The sequence below is a fragment of the Aspergillus ibericus genome, assembly GCF_003184845.1.
Source record: "Aspergillus ibericus CBS 121593 unplaced genomic scaffold BO80scaffold_18, whole genome shotgun sequence".
NCBI classification, from domain to species: Eukaryota; Fungi; Ascomycota; class Eurotiomycetes; order Eurotiales; family Aspergillaceae; genus Aspergillus; species Aspergillus ibericus.
In genome coordinates this window covers 100,425-119,973 of record NW_020292116.1, presented here as the reverse complement: position 1 = coordinate 119,973, position 19,549 = coordinate 100,425, and the positions used below count along the sequence as shown (strand labels likewise).

At 57.5% G+C, this 19,549-nt stretch overlaps 12 protein-coding genes across 12 annotated transcripts; 7 read left to right on the top strand and 5 right to left on the bottom strand.

Moving 5' to 3' along the window:
• Window positions 1-1,841: 1,841 nt before the first annotated feature.
• BO80DRAFT_63148 (Gfo/Idh/MocA family protein) lies at window positions 1,842-3,632 on the top strand. Its single transcript, XM_025724659.1, has 4 exons — window positions 1,842-2,244; window positions 2,301-2,321; window positions 2,384-2,914; window positions 2,962-3,632. The coding sequence occupies exons 1-4, from the start codon at window positions 2,223-2,225 to the stop codon at window positions 3,456-3,458; spliced, it is 1,071 nt and encodes a 356-aa protein (XP_025575548.1). The 5' UTR covers window positions 1,842-2,222; the 3' UTR covers window positions 3,459-3,632.
• Window positions 3,633-4,177: 545 nt separating this feature from the next.
• BO80DRAFT_62905 (O-methyltransferase) lies at window positions 4,178-6,175 on the bottom strand. The gene is made up of 5 exons (XM_025724653.1): window positions 5,533-6,175; window positions 5,313-5,439; window positions 5,099-5,222; window positions 4,578-5,029; window positions 4,178-4,520 (listed from the first exon to the last, which is right to left on the bottom strand). Exons 1-5 carry the CDS (start codon window positions 5,725-5,727, stop codon window positions 4,210-4,212), a joined length of 1,209 nt encoding a protein of 402 aa, XP_025575547.1. The 5' UTR covers window positions 5,728-6,175; the 3' UTR covers window positions 4,178-4,209.
• Window positions 6,176-6,778: 603 nt separating this feature from the next.
• Window positions 6,779-8,187, top strand: BO80DRAFT_434492 (uncharacterized protein; the record flags this gene model as incomplete). The annotated part of the gene is made up of 5 exons (XM_025720876.1): window positions 6,779-6,977; window positions 7,027-7,083; window positions 7,136-7,203; window positions 7,262-7,641; window positions 7,698-8,187. 5 exons carry the CDS (start codon window positions 6,779-6,781, stop codon window positions 8,185-8,187), a joined length of 1,194 nt encoding a protein of 397 aa, XP_025575546.1.
• Window positions 8,188-8,752: 565 nt separating this feature from the next.
• Window positions 8,753-9,776, top strand: BO80DRAFT_434491 (terpenoid synthase; the record flags this gene model as incomplete). Its single annotated transcript, XM_025720875.1, has 2 exons — window positions 8,753-8,893; window positions 9,234-9,776. The coding sequence occupies 2 exons, from the start codon at window positions 8,753-8,755 to the stop codon at window positions 9,774-9,776; spliced, it is 684 nt and encodes a 227-aa protein (XP_025575545.1).
• Window positions 9,777-10,028: 252 nt separating this feature from the next.
• BO80DRAFT_63076 (cytochrome P450) lies at window positions 10,029-11,256 on the bottom strand. The gene is made up of 3 exons (XM_025724656.1): window positions 10,677-11,256; window positions 10,518-10,628; window positions 10,029-10,463 (listed from the first exon to the last, which is right to left on the bottom strand). The coding sequence occupies exons 1-3, from the start codon at window positions 10,989-10,991 to the stop codon at window positions 10,281-10,283; spliced, it is 609 nt and encodes a 202-aa protein (XP_025575544.1). The 5' UTR covers window positions 10,992-11,256; the 3' UTR covers window positions 10,029-10,280.
• Window positions 11,257-11,747: 491 nt separating this feature from the next.
• On the top strand, window positions 11,748-12,308 carry BO80DRAFT_444663 (uncharacterized protein; the record flags this gene model as incomplete). Its single annotated transcript, XM_025721444.1, has 1 exon — window positions 11,748-12,308. The coding sequence occupies one exon, from the start codon at window positions 11,748-11,750 to the stop codon at window positions 12,306-12,308; it is 561 nt and encodes a 186-aa protein (XP_025575543.1).
• A 288-nt stretch (window positions 12,309-12,596) lies between these two features.
• BO80DRAFT_501841 (cytochrome P450) lies at window positions 12,597-13,577 on the top strand (the record flags this gene model as incomplete). The annotated part of the gene is made up of 4 exons (XM_025724299.1): window positions 12,597-12,653; window positions 12,758-12,938; window positions 12,988-13,073; window positions 13,236-13,577. 4 exons carry the CDS (start codon window positions 12,597-12,599, stop codon window positions 13,575-13,577), a joined length of 666 nt encoding a protein of 221 aa, XP_025575542.1.
• Window positions 13,578-13,717: 140 nt separating this feature from the next.
• On the bottom strand, window positions 13,718-14,353 carry BO80DRAFT_62864 (uncharacterized protein). The gene has a single exon (XM_025724652.1). The coding sequence runs from the start codon at window positions 14,242-14,244 to the stop codon at window positions 13,807-13,809; it is 438 nt and encodes a 145-aa protein (XP_025575541.1). The 5' UTR covers window positions 14,245-14,353; the 3' UTR covers window positions 13,718-13,806.
• Window positions 14,336-15,707, bottom strand: BO80DRAFT_62929 (uncharacterized protein). The gene has a single exon (XM_025724654.1). The coding sequence runs from the start codon at window positions 15,342-15,344 to the stop codon at window positions 14,463-14,465; it is 882 nt and encodes a 293-aa protein (XP_025575540.1). The 5' UTR covers window positions 15,345-15,707; the 3' UTR covers window positions 14,336-14,462.
• Window positions 15,631-16,552, top strand: BO80DRAFT_424787 (uncharacterized protein). Its single transcript, XM_025719371.1, has 2 exons — window positions 15,631-15,949; window positions 16,002-16,552. The coding sequence occupies exons 1-2, from the start codon at window positions 15,715-15,717 to the stop codon at window positions 16,109-16,111; spliced, it is 345 nt and encodes a 114-aa protein (XP_025575539.1). The 5' UTR covers window positions 15,631-15,714; the 3' UTR covers window positions 16,112-16,552.
• Window positions 16,553-16,673: 121 nt separating this feature from the next.
• Window positions 16,674-16,962, bottom strand: BO80DRAFT_444659 (uncharacterized protein; the record flags this gene model as incomplete). The annotated part of the gene is made up of 2 exons (XM_025721443.1): window positions 16,674-16,684; window positions 16,734-16,962. The coding sequence occupies 2 exons, from the start codon at window positions 16,960-16,962 to the stop codon at window positions 16,674-16,676; spliced, it is 240 nt and encodes a 79-aa protein (XP_025575538.1).
• A 154-nt stretch (window positions 16,963-17,116) lies between these two features.
• BO80DRAFT_62979 (phosphotransferase family protein) lies at window positions 17,117-19,176 on the top strand. The gene has a single exon (XM_025724655.1). It carries the CDS (start codon window positions 17,600-17,602, stop codon window positions 18,953-18,955), a length of 1,356 nt encoding a protein of 451 aa, XP_025575537.1. The 5' UTR covers window positions 17,117-17,599; the 3' UTR covers window positions 18,956-19,176.
• Window positions 19,177-19,549: the final 373 nt, after the last annotated feature.

Below are 19,549 nucleotides of genomic sequence, written 5' to 3'. Positions count from 1 at the left end.
AGCCGTCGAGGGGAGTTCCAGTCAATCACATCGCTGGTTTCTTTGGGACGGCGCTCGTCGCGGCGTCGGCAGCGGGAAAGGAACCGATGGTCCAACTGCTACTCGAACGTGGCGCTGACCCCAATATTGTGAGTGGTAGGCTTGGCACTGCACTTCAGGCTGCTTGGAATGCACAGCCCCCTGCCAAGGGCGTCATTGCCGCCTTGCAAGCCAGTGGCGCAAAGCACCAGACGAATGAATATCATCCATGGACCACAGCATACAGGAGAATTGAGAAGGGCGACAAGGACACCATTCGAACTTACCAGAAGTTGTTTCTGCCCCAGCAGGCCATTACAAAAGAGGTATCAGAGCGGCAAAAGCTGCTGGTTGCTGCACTGGACCGATGGAAGGCATTGTCACGACTTTGGACTTTGAAGGACGGCCAGGCCAGCCTCGCAGCAACAGGCCATAATGAGGTGCCATTTGCCAACCAGTTGGAGGATATTGAGCGACTGGTGTCTGGCGTGCCGGTGGACGAGGAGGACTGGAAAAGCGAGGATTTGCTCTACAAAGCGATGTTTTGGGCTGGGGTCAGCTACATCATCGAAGTAGGCACTCACCCCTATTACTTTCCTGATCTGTCACTAATACTGGACAAGAACATGGTGCCGTTGGTTCTGAAATGTATGGATAGCGTTATGGATGGGTCGCAATCCCCGAACAAGCCCTCGAGTAAGGAGACAACCCGATTCCCGCAGGCTCTGATCACCGGCCTACCGAGGGAAGTAATTAAAGGGCTAAGCCCCGCGGGTCTCAGTGATTTGGTGGCTATTGATCTTGAACGGCAGCGAAAAAGCACCGACGATAGAGATCTAGAGGGGCGAGGGTCGGAAGCAAAACGTGTGGGATTGACACCAGGTTATCTTGCAGCCTCTGATTTGTTGTTACTGGTAAAGGACCTGATTCGGTTTGGGAACAAATGCACACAATACCACAGACTGGCAAATCGCCATGGGGGTGAAATCTCACACTGGGCCAAGATTGATATCGAAGATCTCACGTTCGAAGTGCTTTCGGCTGTGATGCGCATTGCAGCGATCAAGGAATGGAATCACGAGTCGATCGTGTTCCAACAGACGATCAGATCCCTGACCACAGTGCGCATGCCACGTATCGTCGATCTAGAGAGGGCTTGCTGGAAGGAGCTGACACTTGCTGGCGCATTGGCGCTTCCACCGAGCAGCCTGGCTGGAGACCATCAGTCGTCAGAGACTGCTAGAAACCTCCAAGATACGACCGTGGCTGAGATGACCAATGTCCGAACCGGCCTCTCGGACCAGCTCGATGCATTCCAGACTCGCTTGGTCAGCGACCTCCAGTCGAGGCTATCGGCCCTGATCGGAGAGGAAGTCACACGAGCAGTCAAGCAGCTTCAGCCCAGCGAGGTAGTAGACGCCTCAACGGTAGACGTGGAGTAAGGCTAGTACCGAAATCAAATTCTCAGCCTCCGCGGCAACCATAGCGATTAAACCTGGGTCCATATGCTAGTCTCCTTCTATCTTTACCAGTCTACCGATGCATGTCGCAATTGTTCGAATCCTACAGCCAAATTTGCCGAAGGCGCAGGCCTTCATGACCGCAACAGCCACTGCCAGCAATGGCAGATCTAGCGCACGGTGGCTACCATCATCGAGAACGCCTTTGGCGAAACCGGCCTCCAGCCCTTTTCCAGTAGGCCGGTGTACCTGTGCTGGTTCGACCGGGCCATGGGGGCCATGATTGGGGCAGACTGCGCCTTGTCAGGCAATGGCGATCCGATCGCGTCACGGTGGGTGAAGCCAGTCTGGAGTACCTCCTGGACACCCGGGGGCAGTTCGAACTGCATCATCCACTGCGGGTGGGCGATCGGAATGCGATGCGCATGGGGCCCCCGGCTAAGGCCGTAGTTAAAAGCTTAGTAGGGGTCGATCTTCCGGATACGATGGGCCTTGTCGTTCCTTGACCGAGGGGATCGACATTTCCGACACGCTGCCACAATCCTAAGTCACTCGAGACCCTTTTCCTCCGTCCAACTAATCCAGGGTCCTCGTTCCCTTATCTGCTAGTCCAACAACGATGACGCGATCGGCCGGGGCAATTGGCATCACCTCCCCACTTTTCAGCAGTATTTATTCCCTGCTCCCTGCCAAATCACCCGTTTGTCTCAGCGCGCGCGAGTGCCTCTATCCCGCCACACCACCATGGTCCGCTGGGGAATTCTCGGTACGTCTGCCATCACCAAACCACGATCCGTAGTCGCTAACATGATATCCCCGCAGGAACCGGCGACAACGCCCTCAGTCCGTGCCCCTTGTCTCTGCCTGTGTCACCTCCCCGCTCTCACTGACATCCGCTGTCGCAGAATTCGGCAAAGATCTACTGATCGACCCGACCACCCGCGACGTGCACGATGTGACCCACGACCTCCTAGCCGTTGCCTCTTCGACCTCCCTCGACAAGGCCCAATCCTTCCTTTCGGCCGTTCGGGCGCCCTCGACCGCCCGGGCCTACGGATCCTATGAGGCCCTCCTTGCCGATCCCGAAGTCGAGATCGTCTACATCGCCTCGCCCCATTCACACCACTTTCCCCATGCTCGGCAGGCCTTGTCTGCCAATAAACATGTCTTGTTGGAGAAAGCGTTTACCGTGAATGGCGCGCAAGCTCAGATTCTCGTGGACCTAGCCAAAGAACGAGGGTTGTTTTTGATGGAAGCTTTATGGACGCGCTTCTTCCCATTGACGCGCCATGTGCAGCAACTCGTCCGGGATGGGAAAATCGGTACCGTCCAGCGCGTGGTCGCGGAGCGGAATTTGGGCAGGAATGTGGAGCGACTCTATGGCACTTCGCATCGATTGGTCAATCCTGATTTAGCCGGGGGAGCACTGTTGGATCGTAAGTCCTTGCCCTGCATCCATGTCATGATGCTAATCCGAGGGTAGTGGCCGTGTATCCCCTTACCTGGGTCCGACTCTTCCTGCCCTCGGAGGGAGACTCGCGTGTCACGAGCGCGGTAATTCCCTACGAGGCAACCGGAGTCGACGAAACCGTGACAGTGGTGATCACCTCCCCTGCAACAAAGACGCAGGGCATCGCGACCGCCAGTCTGCGCCTCACGGCCGATCCCAGCGAGCCGGGGGTGCGTATTCTTGGCACGCAGGGTCAGATCCAGGTGTTTGGGCCCGCTGCTCGCCCGGACTGGATCCGCGTGGTCACGTACGGATCGGCGAAGGCGCCCGAGACGATCAACTTTCCAATCCCTGTGGGCCATGGCCTGTTCTGGGAGGCGGATGAAGGTGCTAAGTGCATTCGGGCGGGGCGGTTGGAGTCGGCGACGATGCCGTTGGGGGATACGACGTGGATGATGAATGTGTTGGATCAGGTGCGCCAGCAGCATGGCTTGCGGTATCCGGAGGAACTGGAGTCGACGGGGGTTTGAGGCGGGGGTGTGGGATGGGAAGATCGATATTTCCTGAGTGTCCACGTACATGTGGGAATCACGGAGAAAGGGAAATTCATGCTAGCTAGAGCTGATCGAAAGTACTAGACATGAGGTCTGGCATGAGTTGCAGCGACCGCGTAAAGCCAAAGGAGCGCCCTGAGCGGGAGCGGAGACGAGGAGTTCGATGAAAATGAGGAAACATGATAGGTCGTTTTGGTCCAGAATATAGTAAAGAAAGAAAAAAAAAAGCCAAAGCAAACAGAACACTTGTGTCGCAACAGCATGAAATTTACTACTAGGTATTAGTATTAGTTCTTTGCCAGTTCAGGCTCATTGGAGGAGGAATGGATGGGACAGAATGCGGGTATCCGAAGTTCTACGATATATATCTCCGATGTCGGAAGGATCTCTCCGGGACATTTACAAGCCAGCGATCGATCCAGCGAGCCATTGATTGGCCGGGACATCATCTCTATCACTTGAATTTGAGAAATCAATCATGATGGGGTTGTTTCTAATACGAAGGCGAGTAAGGAAGAGAGTTGGGGAGGGAAAAGCGGGGTTGAACCCTGGCACTCAGTCCTCCGAGGCGGAACCGTGGAAGTCGGCGCGAGACGCGGGGCCCGAAAGAGTGCACCCACGGGTCGATACACAAAGCATCATATGCAGTCACATCATGCTATAAGACACATTGAGGGATCACATGCTACACATTTTCCATGTACTATTGAACAGTCCAAGCGACCCATCACTTTAACCGGGCTTCCACCACTACCATCGGCACCCCCGGCGCCTGGTACACATTAGCCAGCTTCAGACCCACCAGGTCAAACAGATGGGCAAAGTCCTTGACCGTTCGCTCACGTCCCCCAAAGGTCATCATCGTCAGATCCATGTAGGCATTAGTCGTCGTGGCGCCCACTTCTGGGATGATGGTCTCGGTGATGAGGATGCGCGATTTGTCCCGGTCCATGGCCCCCGCTAGATGCTCGAGGATCTGGCGGACCTCCTCATCAGGCCAGTCGTGGAGGACCCGACGGACGAAGTACACGAGGGCTCCTAGAGGATATCATCAGCATTCACTCTCAAGGGCGCAGTAGTGGAAATTTGGCCTACCCTTCACCGGCTGAGCCTCAAAAAAGTCATGCGCCATCGGCTCGATGCCATCAGTCTCCATCTCAGACCCATTGTCTGCAATTACCATCTCGCGATCTTGCAGAATGTATCGCCCCGGGAGCCCCGCCAGGTTCTGCTTCAGCTGGCGCAGAATGTGTCCCCGCCCCCCACCGACATCCACCACGGTGGCCCTGTCGGGCTGGGCCAGAGGTCCCAGCGTCTCTACAAAGGGGTACAGCCCGATCTCCGCCAGAAGGGTGTCCTCGGCCACCATGGCGTCGTTCAGTCGGCTGACTCGCACCGGATCCTGCGAGATGTGCTCGAACATGGTCTGACCTTCACAACCATGCACCAGGGTATAGGGGTTGCTGCGCAGCCCGATACGATGCTGCCAGTTCTGCTGCCGTAAGAACTCATGAGTCCGCAGCATGGCAGGCGAGTATTCGTCAATCCTGGTCAGCCCGACCGGTTAGTGATCCGACATGCAGGGACCAAGCCCTTGACGGCACCGCCGCACTCACATTAGACCAAACACCGCTCGCATCTGAGGAGCCAGCAGGATCTCCGACTCGGGGGTGTGGGCGTACTGCTCCTCGCCCGTCTCGCGGAAGGGCCCCACGGGGGTTAGGGCTCGCATGAGGCGCACTGCGACTGGGTCAGCCCAGTCTGGCACACACACACAGGGACTCCCCTGGCGGTGCTGTGGGAAACACCAAAGAACCCGGGAATGCCTACCGATGATCTCCTTATCAACACCGGTTTTGGCCGTGATCTCGGCGGCCGAGATGCTCTGGCCCCCGGTCGGGATGGCGTCGAATACTCCGGCCTCCAATAGTGTGCGGATCGCGCCCATTCCGACCATCTACGAAGATATGGCCCGAGGGGCTCGTTAGTTGGGGAATTTGATTCACCGAGCATCGCCGTCACTGTTTCTAGAATTTCTGGAATTACTCACGTTCTCAAAGTTGGCAAAGACCAGGTCGGCCGGGCCTCGGATGGCGTGCACCAGCCGGGTGGCCTGGACCATCAACTGATATCGAGCATCTTGGCTGGTATGGGAGGAGACTTGGGCGCGATACTGGTCGACAGCGGCCGTCACCTCGGCCAGAGATTGCTGGATGTGATCCAGACTGGGCTGAAAAGTGGCCATGGGTACCCGGTTGATGCGGAATGGTATGAACCAGGGTCAAGAGATATTGGACCGGGGTCTGCCGCTGGGAGAAGGAGGGCCGAGCTATTATACTCGTCACACTCGGCCCTCGCCGCAGGGACCAGCCAAAGCCAATGACTATCGCGACGCTATGGCCCTTGGCTGGCGCGGTTGAGTGTAACTGCGAGTGTCATTGGCGGGACAAGTGGAGAGGCACCGCGATCTGCAGCCATAGCGTCGGATGGCGTCCAGGCAGCCCCGGTGCGCCAACTGACAGGTCAATTCCCCGCAGTCGCCTGCTGGGTTGCCGCCAGTTATTGGTCCAGCGACAGCCTGGGAATACGAGCAGGAGAAAAGTACGGAGGAAATGGGGATAATCCTCGGCTGACTCTCCCGGCAGGCCTGTGCCCCGAGGAACTGACACTGGTCACATCCTGACAGCCTAGCCCGGGAGAGCATCCGGAAGAAAACCCTACCCTCTACTGATCTCTCCCATGATCCGGATTGCGGTTCTCCAGGGCTCATTGATGATCGGATCTGCAGAAATCACGTCACGAGTTGGCCAATGCCAGACTATCTTCGAACCTGTCATCTTGCACCCGGTTCTTCCTGCACTGCACTGAGTCTATACTGCACCCCTGCGTCTGATAGATGCAGCTCCTGCGTAGCCGAGATGTCGGAAGATGCCCCTGACAGGATCTCTGGACGAATGCGAGCATGAGAACGCTTGACGGCTCGTCATCTCGACGCGGAACGGGATCCCATCTCGACGTCGTAGCCGATGTTGAAGCGAGATGATCAGTGGCGTTGCCTCAAAAGGGCAGTGACTGCCGCATCCAGCCGTGCGGGGATTGCAAACTATACGATGCAGGGAAGAATTATCGGCCAGTAGTCGAGATGGCCTGCAGGAAACCCGGGGATTCCTCCGCGGAGCATCAGGGCCAGGGAAGCGTGGTGCTCAAGATACTTAAGTCGCAATGCTTCGTCGGCTGCCATGTCACTCTCCTAGGATCGGTGGTAGGCCTCTCGTGGACGAGCCAAGTCATTCAGCATGTCGTCAACAATGGATCTCAGCCAAGTGCCTGCCTCGACGCCTCCTCCGGGGGTGACGTCCAACTTTGTCAACCCCGAGAACCAGAATTACCAGATCTACTCCATCAACATCGCTCTTTGCCTGACGGGAACGACAATCCTGTTGTTGCGCCTCTATACGCGCATGCGGTTGCAGAAGACCGTCGCGATCGACGACTGTGAGTGTGGAGTAGTACATGGCTGATTGACTGGACTAACCATCTGCAGGGTTTTGTATTGGGGCACAGATATGCGCGTGGTTGTTTGCCATCCTTTGCATGCTGAGTGAGTATCCCGGGCTGCTTGAGCCGGGAAGGCAAGATGCTGATAATGCTAGATATTCGGAACGGATATGGCGTTCATATGTGGGACTTGCATCTGAGCGAGATCAAGCCCTTCAAGCAGGTATGCATGCCCCGGCGGGCCCTATGGCTGGGTTAGGATGTATCACTGACCTCTGCAGTATGACCTCGCGGCCGAGGACATCTTCGTCGTTGGAATCTGGCTGGTCAAGACATCCATCTTGCTATTCTACCTGCGACTTAGTCCCGAGAAACGGTTCCGGCAGATGACCTATGCCATCATGGCGTTTGTCGCCGTGTACAACATCATCAGTCTTCTTGTCTTCACGCTGGGCTGCCTTCCGGTCCAGGCAATGTGGGATGTGACCCTGATGCCCACTGCCAAATGTGTGCAGCAGCTGTCTTTCGTCTATGCCAATGCGGCGTTCAACCTCTTTTCCGATCTGATTACCCTGGCCTTGCCCATCAAGCTCTGCTGGTCGTTGCAGACGACCGTGAAACAGCGGATCCTGCTGATGCTGGTGTTGATGATGGGTTCTTTGTGAGTGCTGTCCGCGCTTTTTAGTCCGTGTGTCAGCTGTCTAACAAGACTGACAGTGCCTGTGTGATTGCCATTGTCCGCATCGTGACGATGATGCCGTTTGTGGACGACATGGACCTGACCTGGTACAAGGTGACCCTGGCCAAATGGGCGTACGTTCCCCCTACCCCGCGTCTATATCTCGCCTCAAGGACGAATGGAGCTAATGATGACAGTATGGTGGAGATCAACGTGGGTATCATCTGTTCCTGTCTGCCGGTGATGCGCCCCCTGCTCCTCCAGATCTTTCCCAGTCTTTTTGGCAGCCAAAACAACAGTGGGGTGAAGCCGATTCACCGGGCCGATGGCAAGGACACGATTGGCGCCTCACGCAAGAAGGTGATTCGTAACTGGGACCATCTCACCACGTTGAAGGGAACGACCGCGGCGGAGACGACCCACGATGTGGAGAGTCTGCATGAGACGGCCAAGCATGATGACGGCAGCGAGCCAGCCATCATGATGGCGACCGAGTATTCCGTGACGTCTAAGCGGCTGTCAAAATAGGGTTGTGGATGTTAGCAACTCCTGGGGCATCAATGACTGTGCATTTCCCAGGTTCATCCCCACTCCAAGGATGATGGCTCATAGCATCAGATGGAGAAAATGACCCACAGAATGAGAGTCGCGGATGGGAATGATTGGCCTAATGTATGTACCTCTAGTTTTATAGTAATAGTTAATTTCTCGTATGTGAGTTTTATGCCGGACAGGACATGCGAGGTGGGTCGAATAAGATTGTATCAAAACCGCCACCTGGGCGCCCCTGAAGGGCTATCCTCGCGACACGGCTGAGTGACGAGTGACACGGGCAGGCTGGGTCAATAGGCCATTGATCCGGTCTGACTGCGCTTTAGTCATAAACGAGCAGATAGTTAGCTGTCAGCAAGACGTCAGGTTGATGCCCGTGTGTTACGCTGGACCATGAAGACATCCGGGGCGCCATGTCAGGCAGGATTTATCGCAGAACTATCGCGGTGAATGACTCTGATCACCTTGACCAGATGTGAAGTCCATATGTGAGTGTGGGTATCTCCAGTTATGACTGTCCTTGTCCCAGCTCCCCGCCACAATGAAGGCCGAGTACACCAAGCTCCTTCGGGACTTTCTCGGTCAAGTCCAGTATGAACTACCCCGCCACCGGTATGATTTGGCTCTGGAGAGCCTCGTGCATGAGTACTTTTTGCCTGTCAGGACATTGCTCCCAACGTGGGTGAGCGCCTCCGTCCGATCATCCAATGGAGTACTGCAATTGCTTTGACAACCTACCCCTGGGTCTCACCCGAGGCTCAACGCGTGATTGCAGTCTATACGGCCTATTTAATTGCGATTGACGATCTGGCCCACGAGTTGGTGGAGAGTTTTGCAACAGTTTGCCCGCCTCCTGTTCGCAGCGCAGCCGTCCAAAAACCAGCTGCTCCGATCCTTTATACACTTTCTGCATGAGATGGTGTGCAGTGCATATGGCCAGTTTGCGAGAGACATGATGCTCAAGGCAACCTTGGACTTCATTGCTGCTTGCTATCTGGAAGTGGAGCTTGACGGGGTTGCAGGCCCTCACGGTCCCGAAAGAGGCCCAGCGCTGGCCGTTTTACTTGCGCCTGAAAAGCGGAATTGCCGAGGCCTACGCCTGGATGGCTTTCCCTCCAGCCCTCTATCCGGAAAATACCCACTTCAGGGTCTACCTATTGGCTGTCCCCGAGTTGACGTATGTTTTCAATGCGGTGAATGAAATTTTCTCCTTCCACAAGGAGTGCATCGTTGGTACCGAGAGGAGTAATTTTGTCTCGAATGTCGCCATCGCCAACTCCGTGTCCCCTTTGCGCGCATTGGAGCTTCTGTGTGACGAAACCATACAGGCCATGCGCCGAGTCCGTTCCATTCTGTCAGTGAAACCCGGGATGAAGCAGGATATTGAACCTTTGTTTCATGGGTATATTTTGTATCACCTTTCGCAGACCCGGTATCGACTTGCCGAGCTCCACATCCCGGAAGCGCGGGAGGCATGCAACCTGATGAAGGGGACCCTTTTCCAGGACCACACCCCAAGTGGGCATATTGAGAAGAGAGCCACAGGGAACGGCCAGGCCTGGTAGGGCAGGTATCCGTTGCATGAGCATCAGTGTGTTTTATAGGTCATCTGTCTCTCTGGCCATTTATAATTGACGACTTGAAGTTTGGCTTTCATTCTCCGGGCATTAGAAGCTGCGACCATTAGGATATACATACCGAACAAATAAAGATGTCCACCATAATCCCTGACCAGAAGCCTGTAGGCTCGAGCACGCCCACAAAGGCACCATGCTGTAGCAACTGAGGATTAAAATCACAGCGTCCCGTGGCTTCCCCTGATAAAACATCTTTAGCCGGACTCACGGTACAGACCCCGAGACCTTAACGTAAGGCCTTCTTGTTCGCCACTTTTACCCCAAATAAATCGTCCTTGGTAAAGGTAACGCCAAAGTCCCGATGCGGCCAGATATTCTCACTGGCAGTATCGCACAGCTCCATGTCGAGACGACTCACCACAGCCGCTGTAGTCAAATAGAGTTCCGCATACGCCAAGCGGAACTCGTCAGCATGTTTCAACTCAAACCTGATTATCCGGGGTCATACTTGATCCCGATGCATGATCGACTGCCCTTGGTAAAGTTGGTTATGAATTGGCCTAGGTTCTCCCCATTCTCTGCTGCCTTGAGCCACCGATCCGGGTTGAAGGTTGTGGGTTCCGGGAACAGGTCAGGGTTCATAGTGATTAGATAGGATGACGAGCTGATGGGGGTCTGAGACATGCCTACATCAGTATTTCATGAACAAGTAATCCAAGGGAAACTTACTCCTCGTGGGATAACCCAGTCGTTGTGCACCAGATCCTCATCAGGTGCCACTCTCTCGGCAGGCGGATAGTCAATCCAATTGACATGCGAAGACCCTCGTTGATCACCGCCCTCTTGACTGCGTTAATGAGACTCTCTGTCTGCTCGAGGCCGACTTACCAAGTACGGAAGACTCTCCAATTCTGTCCAGGTCGGGCGATCGGACCCCAGCTGCTTGAGTTCCTTCCGCAGACGGTGAAGCACATCGTGCTGCAGACACAGAGAATACGTCCAAACTACCAAGTCCCGCGCCGTAGTCTCCGTGCCCGCGGCAATCAGAATCTGGGCTTCGTCTGTTAACCGCTCCACGGTCCGTTCGGACGCCGGAATCTCCTCAACATTCATGGCTCCGAAGATGGTGGCTCGTTCACCCTTTTCTTGGCAGGCTTTGACGGAGTTAGATGCCATGTTCTTGAGACCATTCCTCATTTCCATTACCAGAGCTGCAAAGGGGTTGGACCTTTCGGACTAGTTCCACGGGTAGGCCCCTGAGGAGGACCGCCAAGATGGGGAAGAAGCGATTAAAGTGGACAACGTGCGTCATCCCATTCACTCCCCTCCGGACGGCGCTGTTGAAGGTCGGATGGTCGAGGTAGTTGAAGCTTTGGCCGTAGGAGTAAAAGGAGATGACGTCCGCGGTGAGAGCAGCAACTGCGTCTTCGGTCGCGATGATGGCTCCGTCGTGATCGGCCGCGATGAAGCGACTCAGCAATTTGTCTACTTTCTGTTGGATCATGGGCTTCTAGGGGTTCACCCTTGCGCTCGCTCCATCCCATCGTACGCAGCAGGCCGGGAGATTGGATAGCGAGTTGCTTCTTCTGGGCCGCGTCGCCCGCAGGACTGCACTGTGCTGCGGGCATCGGAGACAGTCTGCCAATGGGCCCGGGGAACCAGAACCTCACCATCGACAACGGCGTATTCCCAGTCCGGGTCCATCGGGTCGGATGAGATGGGCTGCAGGAGGAGATGGGCTGTCAGATCCACCGCGACGGCCGCCGGGGTGGATCGATCGACCTCGACGGTAAACAGCGGGATGGCCAGTTCATTCCGGGCCGTGCGAGCCAGGCCCAGGATCATGGCCGTCCAGGGATCCTCACAGTGGACCTGCGCGGCGCGGGTCAACCACACCATCTTCCCGCGGAGGGCGCAGAGGGATCCCCTGATAACGTTGAAGGTGGCCTCTCCCATGCCATGGATTCCTGGCTCCTCCAGATCCAGGATCGAGATGACATCCTGGGCCGGGGGGAGCGGATCTCCAAGCGGGCAGGTGTCCACGGATCCTCCTCTCCTCGGGGAACTGGCGAGATGCACTCACTGGGACAAAGCTCCTGCAAAAAGAGACGCCGCCCCCGGGCGCAGCAGGCGTCGCAGATGCTCGGGGGTCTCAGGGCGCATTTGAATCCGGTCCTGATGCGCCAACATACACAGGATCGTGAGCTCTTCCAGCAAGGGCCACTCCGGGGGACAATGTTCGCGCGGGTGGATCAACCGATTCATGTCCACGAAGTCGGCATGGGGCTTCCACCCTCTATTCCGCATATCATGCGTGGATCGGCGATATTCATGTCGACATCTACCGCTGCCACGAGAAATACGGTGAGAACCCCTGCGACCGCCCCTGGTGACGGACGGCGCTCATGGGAGACCGGAGACCATGTGCAGTATGCGCCCGACCGGCTACTCATCAACACGCCGGGGGCCGTTCACGACATCTACAGCCATCAGGCGCCCGTGAAGAAGTTTCGCAATTAATCGCGTGCTCGCCCAGCAGGCGCCCAATACCCTGACGATGCGCACTAAGACGCAGCACAGCCGCCGGCGGCGGGTGCTCAGCCAGGCGTTTTCCGCCCGGAGTTCTGGAGGCCTGGCAGCCCAAGATCCTCGACCAGCTCGATCGGCTTTGCGAGGTGATCCGCAGCCATCTGGAGACCGAATGGACGACCTCGTTAGATATGGCCCGCACCTGCAAATTCCCTCGTCCCCCACTCCGTGACCCTCTGGCTCATGTCTGTCTTAGTCAATCACCTCGCCTTTGACACGATGACCTCGGTGTCCTTTGACGCCGACTTTGATACCCTGCGCACGCCCCCAGCATCGGTCAGTGATGGCGGCGATTGCGGCCTCGAACGTCCGGCTCAGCGTGCTGTTACAGGCGTCCGGACTGGGCACGGGCAACCTGGACCGTTGGCTGTTTCCCGCAGCCATCGCGGCCCGCACGCAATTTTGTCCGGTTCATTCGCGGCCTGCTGGGGAAGCGCCTGAAGGGGGCTGGCTCGGGGAGCGACATTTTCTCGTTCCTGCAGCAGTGCAAGGACCCGGACACGGGCGAGGGCTTGACCCTGCCCGAACTAAGCACCGAGACGGCCACCTTTATTGTTGCTGGTAGGTACTGCTACTCCTCTTCGATTCTGCTCTCTCACTGACTAGGTAGGATCTGATACGACGTCGACGACCATGGCGGCCGTGTGCCACTACCTGACGGGATCGCCTCGCTGCTATCGGCGGGTGGCAGAAGAGGTACGGTCGACGTTCGCCTCAGAGGCCGACATCCGGCTGGACCCAGCGCTCACCTCGTGTGTGTACCTGCGGGCGTGTATCGACGAGGCGTTACGTCTGTCGCCGCCGGGGGGGGGGGGAGTTCGCTGTGGCGGGAAGTTGAAGGCGCGGGCGCGTGGATAGACGGGCAGTGGCTCCCCGGGGGCTGCGAGATTGGAGGAGGCATCTACAGCATTCACCACCGGGCGGCCGACTGGCCGGATCCGTTTCACTTTTGATCCGGATCGCTGGCTGGCGGCGGCGGCGGACGCCCCTGGGCGGCCCTACATGCCGTTTTCCATCGGCGCCCGCAGCTGTATTGGGAAGCCGCTGGCCCTGGCGCAGGTGATGCTCACGATCACTCGACTGTTGTGGGCATTCAACCTGCGACGGGCGGAGGGACCGGCGGTCGATGCGGAGTATGTGGTGGCGGATCATGTCACGGCGGGGGGGAAGGGCCCGTGGTTGTGTTTTCGCCCGCGGTGAAGAGCAGGCGTTGTATGTCTCTGGTCTAGTTCTTGAGTTGCCCTGCCTCATATAGGTTTCGAGTGTTGGATGAAGGTACTATCTTGCTTTTGCCCCGCGAGGGACCCAACTTGTCCACTCACGTGAACATGGGAATCTTATCTACTTCTCAATCATGCGACACCAGACAAAACAAAGCGGCTCCCGTGATGAATTCCGCTATATAATAGTCATCCTTACTCCCGCACATCTAATCAAAATACCCAATCTCCCGCCAATGCTGCACAAACCGCAGCACCACCTCGTCTTCCACGGCGCGCATCCGCCGTAGAGTGGGCGCGCACGCCCGGGCCCGATCGGTAGCTAGGATAACGTGTCCACACACGGCGGGCTGGAACAGACGCGTAAAGAAGGCCTGGAGCTTCCATACGGGATAGCCCCGGGTGCTGCCTGCGGTGTCCGCGGCCTGGACGACGGCGGCCAGCCACTCGTCAAAGGGGATGCGGGTGGTCAGGCCGAGCTGGGGCGCGACGGTGTCGAGCAGATCGCTCCAGGGCTGGGCGAATGGGATTCTCAACCTGGTAGACGGGGGCCAGGGGTGACGGGGTGAAGAGAATCTCGCAGAAGACGGCGGCGGCGTCGTCGACGGGCATCCCCTGGCCGCTCGGCGATTATCCCGGCGGCGCATATGGGGCGGCGTCTCGGGTCGGTCCGCTGGAGACTCCTCGCAGGCCTCCGGTGAAGCATCTCGCCGATGGATTGTCTTGCTGATTCTTCCTCTCCGTCGTCCTCACGGACTGAGGTCAGTGAGTCAACGGAGAGGACCACGGGCGGATGGACTCTAAACCCTAGGAATAAACCCTAGTCACCATACATCAGCGGCCCTAAGAAACCTCCCCGATCCTGTCATCCCCCTCGACCTTTCACTGGGGGGAGTTTCTGCACCCTTCCCGAAGACTGCCGACTATGGCCGGGTGGCAGTTGGGAGGCTGGGGTGATGACGGTGGTGGGTTGGAAATTAGCCTGGAGGATTGCCCGGGGATGGCCATCACGATGACCTGCAGTGGACTGCACGATTCTCAACCGGGCCATCGGTGCTGCTGGTGATGAGGGACGACTGATGACTCTGGGACGCAGAACCGAAGGCAGTGAGTGCCTCCTGATTGCTTGACCCCGGCGACTCCGAGACATGGGTTGACGGCGGAGGGGCGCGGGAGCTGCTGCTGAGTCGGGGGCACCGCCACGGACCACGTCAGTACAGTGGACAGGTGCTGCCGTGTTGTATGCACGATGCGACCGTGGGGATGACGGCGGGGGATGGCTGGGGCGTGTGACAAGCCTCTGGGACGCATCGGGTCTATTCTTAGCTGGGCGGGTGATAGGCCGGGCAGCATACATCGAGCTGCATCCCGAGGCCCGCAGATGGACTGCTGACGGACCCATCTCACACCTGTCGTGGGAACGTTGCCACGCTCTTCTTTGTCCTTTGTTCGTCGTTTGTCGGTGATTCATGGTTGCTATTGTTAGGACGGTGCCAGCTGGTTCTGTGAACCGGTTGTCCGTCCGCTCCACGGAATCCGGACGGGTGGGTGGTGGCGGACTCTGGGCCGGAGTGGAGTCGATGGGATCGATAGTGTTGCTGATCGTCGAGTGCACACCGCATTGCATCGTCTGCAGGGTTGGCGGGCGGCCGGGTGAGACCGTCAGACGGGCTTGGCCCCGGGGGAAAGTGAGACATGGTCGGCCTGGCCGCTCCCAGCCTCCGCGCGACAACTGGCCAGCGCTCATTCCGTGGCAGCCAGGCTGCCACGGAACCCTTCATCAACTGGGTAGATGATTGCTGGAACAGCTCCATGAGATGCGGGATTTAGGTTGACGACGGACCAGCCAACCTGCTCGTTGCATCATCGGGGCCGCCCGCTCGCGAAGGGATCGGCGTTGGGCGTGCCGATCCCCCCGCAAAGTCGGATTCCAGGCGAGGCCACCCTGCCACCCGCTTAAAATAGCTGTCTCTGCACCATATAAAGCCCCGCCCGGCTCCCGGTTCTCCCATCCTCAACAACATCATCCACAGCAGCATTCCAACCATATCCATTGCATCACTCACTTACCTGATTCTACACTCCAAATCTTACTTGCAATTTCCTAAGCATCCACCATGCAGTTCACCGTGCTTCTCTCCTCCCTGCTGGCCCTGGTCCTCTCGGCCTGGGCCCTGCCCACCGGCGACATCCGCGTCATCCAACTTCGCGTCTGGGGGGAAGCCGGCTGTAGCGAGGAGAACCTGGGCGAGCTCGGCCTCTACCAATCCACCCTCAACCAGTGCGCCGCCTTTCACGGCAACTACACCATTGAGTCGGTCAGCAGCGAATTCGTCAACGCAGGCTATGCCGGTCCGTTCCTTTCAGCTCCCCCCACCCGAGCCCTGTGCTAATTGATTGGCAGCCCAACTCTTCAGCGACCGTGCGTGTCAGGAAGACCCGGTCGAGATCACCACGACGGGCTGCACCAACGCCGACACCGTCTTTGGCAGCTACAAGCTCGTGCAGGTGTAGGACCCCGCGCGTGCCACAGTGCAGGGAACAAACACTTCAGATGACAACACTTGAAACCTTTAGCGACTTTGATTACGAACCACGGGTAATGGCTGATACGAGGGACGGCGATGGGATGTTACGGACATGAATGTGTAACTTAATTCGACCTTAGATAATGACCTTTGCATATACGGCGAGATCGATGGCCTCTACGCAGTCCCCTTGGGTTTTATAGTAAACCCCGCCCGACCGCTGCAGCAGCTCACGCCGACCAGAATGTCCGGTGGCGCGGGAAGGTTCTTCCGAAACCGTAGGTATGCCGAAATCTCCAGAGGACGGTTCGTAATTTACCGCCACTGCGATCATGTCCGTGGTCCGACCAACGGTTGCTTGTGGACGAGCAGACCCCGGTAGGCTCATGTCAATTGGCTCCCCGGATGGAGAAAGTATAACCCTGACTCTCAATTCGATGATCGTTATTGCGATTTCTATTAATGTGCTGTTGATAGAGGTATCGCCTTCTATAGTAAAACCTGCCATCTCGATGGCCAGACATGCACACGGGGAACATAGATTGAGCTCACTCAGTTTCTACCGAAACAGATAAACTCCACGACTCGCTATGATGCTAATATCTTACCCCGAGCCGAAATCCCGTCAATGACTTCCTTGATCTGGAGGAGCTCGCGCAGGGTCTGCTTGTACTCCTCGGTCTGGTCGGCCGAGGGCACGGCCAGGGCGATGGGGATGTCGCCGCTCCCGTCGCTGATGAAGGAGGGCACGTGCTCCAGGTTCTGTTCGTTGGTTTTGTAATACGAATAGATCGAGCTGAGGGTGTCCCGCTCCCGCTTCTGTTGCTGGTCAGCCATGATGTCGTGTCCGGTGATGTGGTTGGAAATATAGATCAATCAATTCAATCGATGAAGCTATGAGGGTTGTGGCGTGCCTCAGGGAATGGGGTGCATTCTACCAAAGGAGACGAGATCATGGATTGATCGGTTCTCCTGGAACTACTACAGTGGGAGTGCCCGACGCTTCTGGAGGAGATCCCCTGCTGTATAGAGGCAACCTCCTGCCCGGCAGGCCGAATTCCACCAGCTTCCAGTCATGAATCCGAGTCTTCTCTGGTTGAATGGGTATATAGGAGTTATCCACCACCGTGGAGGAACTATGCTACTGCATACCGGCGATATACCATAGAATGCAGGCGATATCCTGCCCGGGCCGGAAGATTCCGCTGGCTCTTAGCCACTCGGCCTCGTATCAGGCTGATATCATCTCCTGCGAGGGATTGCCCATCCAGAACCCCCTCATAAGTTGCAGCTGTCTGCTACTGCCTCGTCTTGCAGTCATCCTGCGACGCACCTGCTTCCTACTTAGAAGACCCCCGTCGGACACCGCAGGTAACTGAATGAGAGCCATTCATATCGGTGATACAACCCGCCTCCTTGTTTACTTGGAGAAATCCCTCCTGACCCCCTCTTCTTCCCCTGCCATCACGCCAAAATGGACTGGGACCATCTCGCGGAGCAGTCGAGCGATCAGCTGTTTGCTGGCTGGCTCCGGTTGCTCTTTCAGAAATCCCCGGCCCTGCCATCGCGACTCGCCAGCCAGCACCGGGGGGGCACCGCCCCGGTGACGGATGTCTCCGAGTTTACCACGGGGGCGTGCAACATCTGCTGCATCGTCACCTTTGCCGATGGCTTCCGGGTGCTGGTGCGGTTCCCCATCCTCGGTCGCAGTCGGTTTCGCACCGAGAAGACCCGCCATGAGATTGCGGTGATGCGATTCCTATCGCGACAGACCACCCTCCCCGTGCCCCGGGTGCTGGGGGCGGGTCGGTGGGGGTGTGGTCCGTACCTGGTGATGACCGTGGTGGAGGGCACCTTGTTGTCCCAGCGCCTCCGCGACCCGGCCGTGGACGCGCCCCGCCGGAACCCCCAGGTGTCCGATGCGGACCTGGAACGGGCCTACCGCGCGATGGCCCAGATTGTCTTGGAGTTGTCGAAACCCACGTTCTCGTCCATCGGAGCGCTGGTGGAAGAGCCGCGGGGCTGGAGGGTGGCTCCACGGCCCTTGACCCTCAATATGAACGAACTCGTCCGGGTGGGCAATCTGCCCCCAGGGATCTTCGCGGAGAAGACGTTTGGGACCGCCCGCGCCTATTTCGAGGAACTCGCGACGCAGCAGCAGCTGCACCTGCAGCATCAACGCAATGACGCCGTGAAGGATGAAGCCGATTGCCGGAAAAAATACCTCGCGCGCTGTCTGTTCCGAAAGATCGCCCGCGAGCTCTACGAGGCGCAGCCCGGCCCGTTCCGCCTCTACTGTGATGATTTGCGCCCGTCGAATGTCCTGGTATCCGGGCCGGAGTGGACGACGACCGGCGTGATTGACTGGGAGTACACCTATGTGGCGCCGGCCGAGTTCACTTACACGGCCCCCTGGTGGCTGCTGTTCGAGAGTCCCGAGGCGTGGGAGACCGATCTGCAGGCGTTCTTACCCCGGTTTACTCCACGGCTACGGTTGTTTTGCCACGTCCTTCGCGCCTGCGAGACGGAACAGATCCAGCAGGGGACTCTGCACGACGCCGACCGACTCTCGGGTCGGATGGCGCAGTCGATGGACAGCGGGGTGTTTTGGTTCTGTCTGGCCGCGCGGAAGAGTTTCCTGTTCGATGAGATCTACTGGACGTTCCTGGACCCGCGATACTTTGGGCCGGGCTCTCTGGAGGATCGGGTTGCTCTGTTGTCCGCCGAGGAATTGGTCGAGCTGGAGCGGCTGGTGCCGGTGAAGGTGCAGCAGGCGCGGGAGAAGCGCTTGGAGGAGCATCTGTCGTTTGACGAGCTGGTGGAACTTTGACCGGCGTCTGTGCAGGGGTTGATATGGCATGCATGATTCATTTATGCATGTCTATGAGGCAAGCAACCAATCAGTCCTATCCCTAACATGGAGACTCAGCAACTCAGACATAACGAATATATTCATGACATCTTGATTGGAGTCGGAGCGTCGGAGTATATAATAGTAGTTTGAGTCGGAACGTCTACGTAGCTAGATCCCTTAACGCCTGGCGATGATCTGTTGGGCCTGCCATAGAGGCAGCCACGGATGTAGAAATGCGAGGATGTATATACATCTTCACGAAGCGGGCGTGGCCGGTTAGGTAAGAGAATCCACCGTTCCAACGCCGGGCCTCTTGGCAGGGCTTGGCCCTCCCACGGCCTGCAAGATCCAAGGAATGACTCGCCTGGTGCTATCTCGAAATACGTAATGCAAACCCGACTTCACGCCCTATGCGAGCAGACCCCGCGGCCGGCGATGGCGATGGTCAGGCCAGGAGCCTGATTGGCTGGCTCGGCGCCCTGCCGAACACACACGCGGACAGTTAGGGTAGTTAGGCGAGGCATGCGCTCCGCAACTCTGGCGCGACCCAAGAAGCTTGATGGCATCCCG

Bases quoted from the DNA above. Each gene is read 5' to 3' on its own strand.
- BO80DRAFT_63148 (XM_025724659.1), top strand. From the start codon at position 2,223: ATGGTCCGCTGGGGAATTCTCG. The intron at 2,322-2,383 runs GTCCGTGCCCCT...CCGCTGTCGCAG, and splicing joins AACCGGCGACAACGCCCTCA to AATTCGGCAAAGATCTACTG. The intron at 2,915-2,961 runs GTAAGTCCTTGC...ATCCGAGGGTAG, and splicing joins CGGGGGAGCACTGTTGGATC to TGGCCGTGTATCCCCTTACC.
- BO80DRAFT_62905 (XM_025724653.1), bottom strand. From the start codon at position 5,727: ATGGCCACTTTTCAGCCCAGTCTGGATCACATCCAGCAATCTCTGGCC. The intron at 5,440-5,532 runs GTGAGTAATTCC...ATATCTTCGTAG, and splicing joins TCTTTGCCAACTTTGAGAAC to ATGGTCGGAATGGGCGCGAT. The intron at 5,030-5,098 runs GTGAGTGCGGCG...CGGGCTGACCAG, and splicing joins CGAGCGGTGTTTGGTCTAAT to GATTGACGAATACTCGCCTG.
- BO80DRAFT_63076 (XM_025724656.1), bottom strand. From the start codon at position 10,991: ATGGAAATGAGGAATGGTCTCAAGAACATGGCATCTAACTCCGTCAAA. The intron at 10,629-10,676 runs GTAAGTCGGCCT...CGCAGTCAAGAG, and splicing joins TGGAGAGTCTTCCGTACTTG to GGCGGTGATCAACGAGGGTC. The intron at 10,464-10,517 runs GTAAGTTTCCCT...GGCATGTCTCAG, and splicing joins ACTGGGTTATCCCACGAGGA to ACCCCCATCAGCTCGTCATC.
- BO80DRAFT_62864 (XM_025724652.1), bottom strand. From the start codon at position 14,244: ATGCGCCGCCGGGATAATCGCCGAGCGGCCAGGGGATGCCCGTCGACG.
- BO80DRAFT_62929 (XM_025724654.1), bottom strand. From the start codon at position 15,344: ATGAGCGCTGGCCAGTTGTCGCGCGGAGGCTGGGAGCGGCCAGGCCGA.
- BO80DRAFT_424787 (XM_025719371.1), top strand. From the start codon at position 15,715: ATGCAGTTCACCGTGCTTCTCTCCTCCCTGCTGGCCCTGGTCCTCTCG. The intron at 15,950-16,001 runs GTCCGTTCCTTT...ATTGATTGGCAG, and splicing joins CGTCAACGCAGGCTATGCCG to CCCAACTCTTCAGCGACCGT.
- BO80DRAFT_62979 (XM_025724655.1), top strand. From the start codon at position 17,600: ATGGACTGGGACCATCTCGCGGAGCAGTCGAGCGATCAGCTGTTTGCT.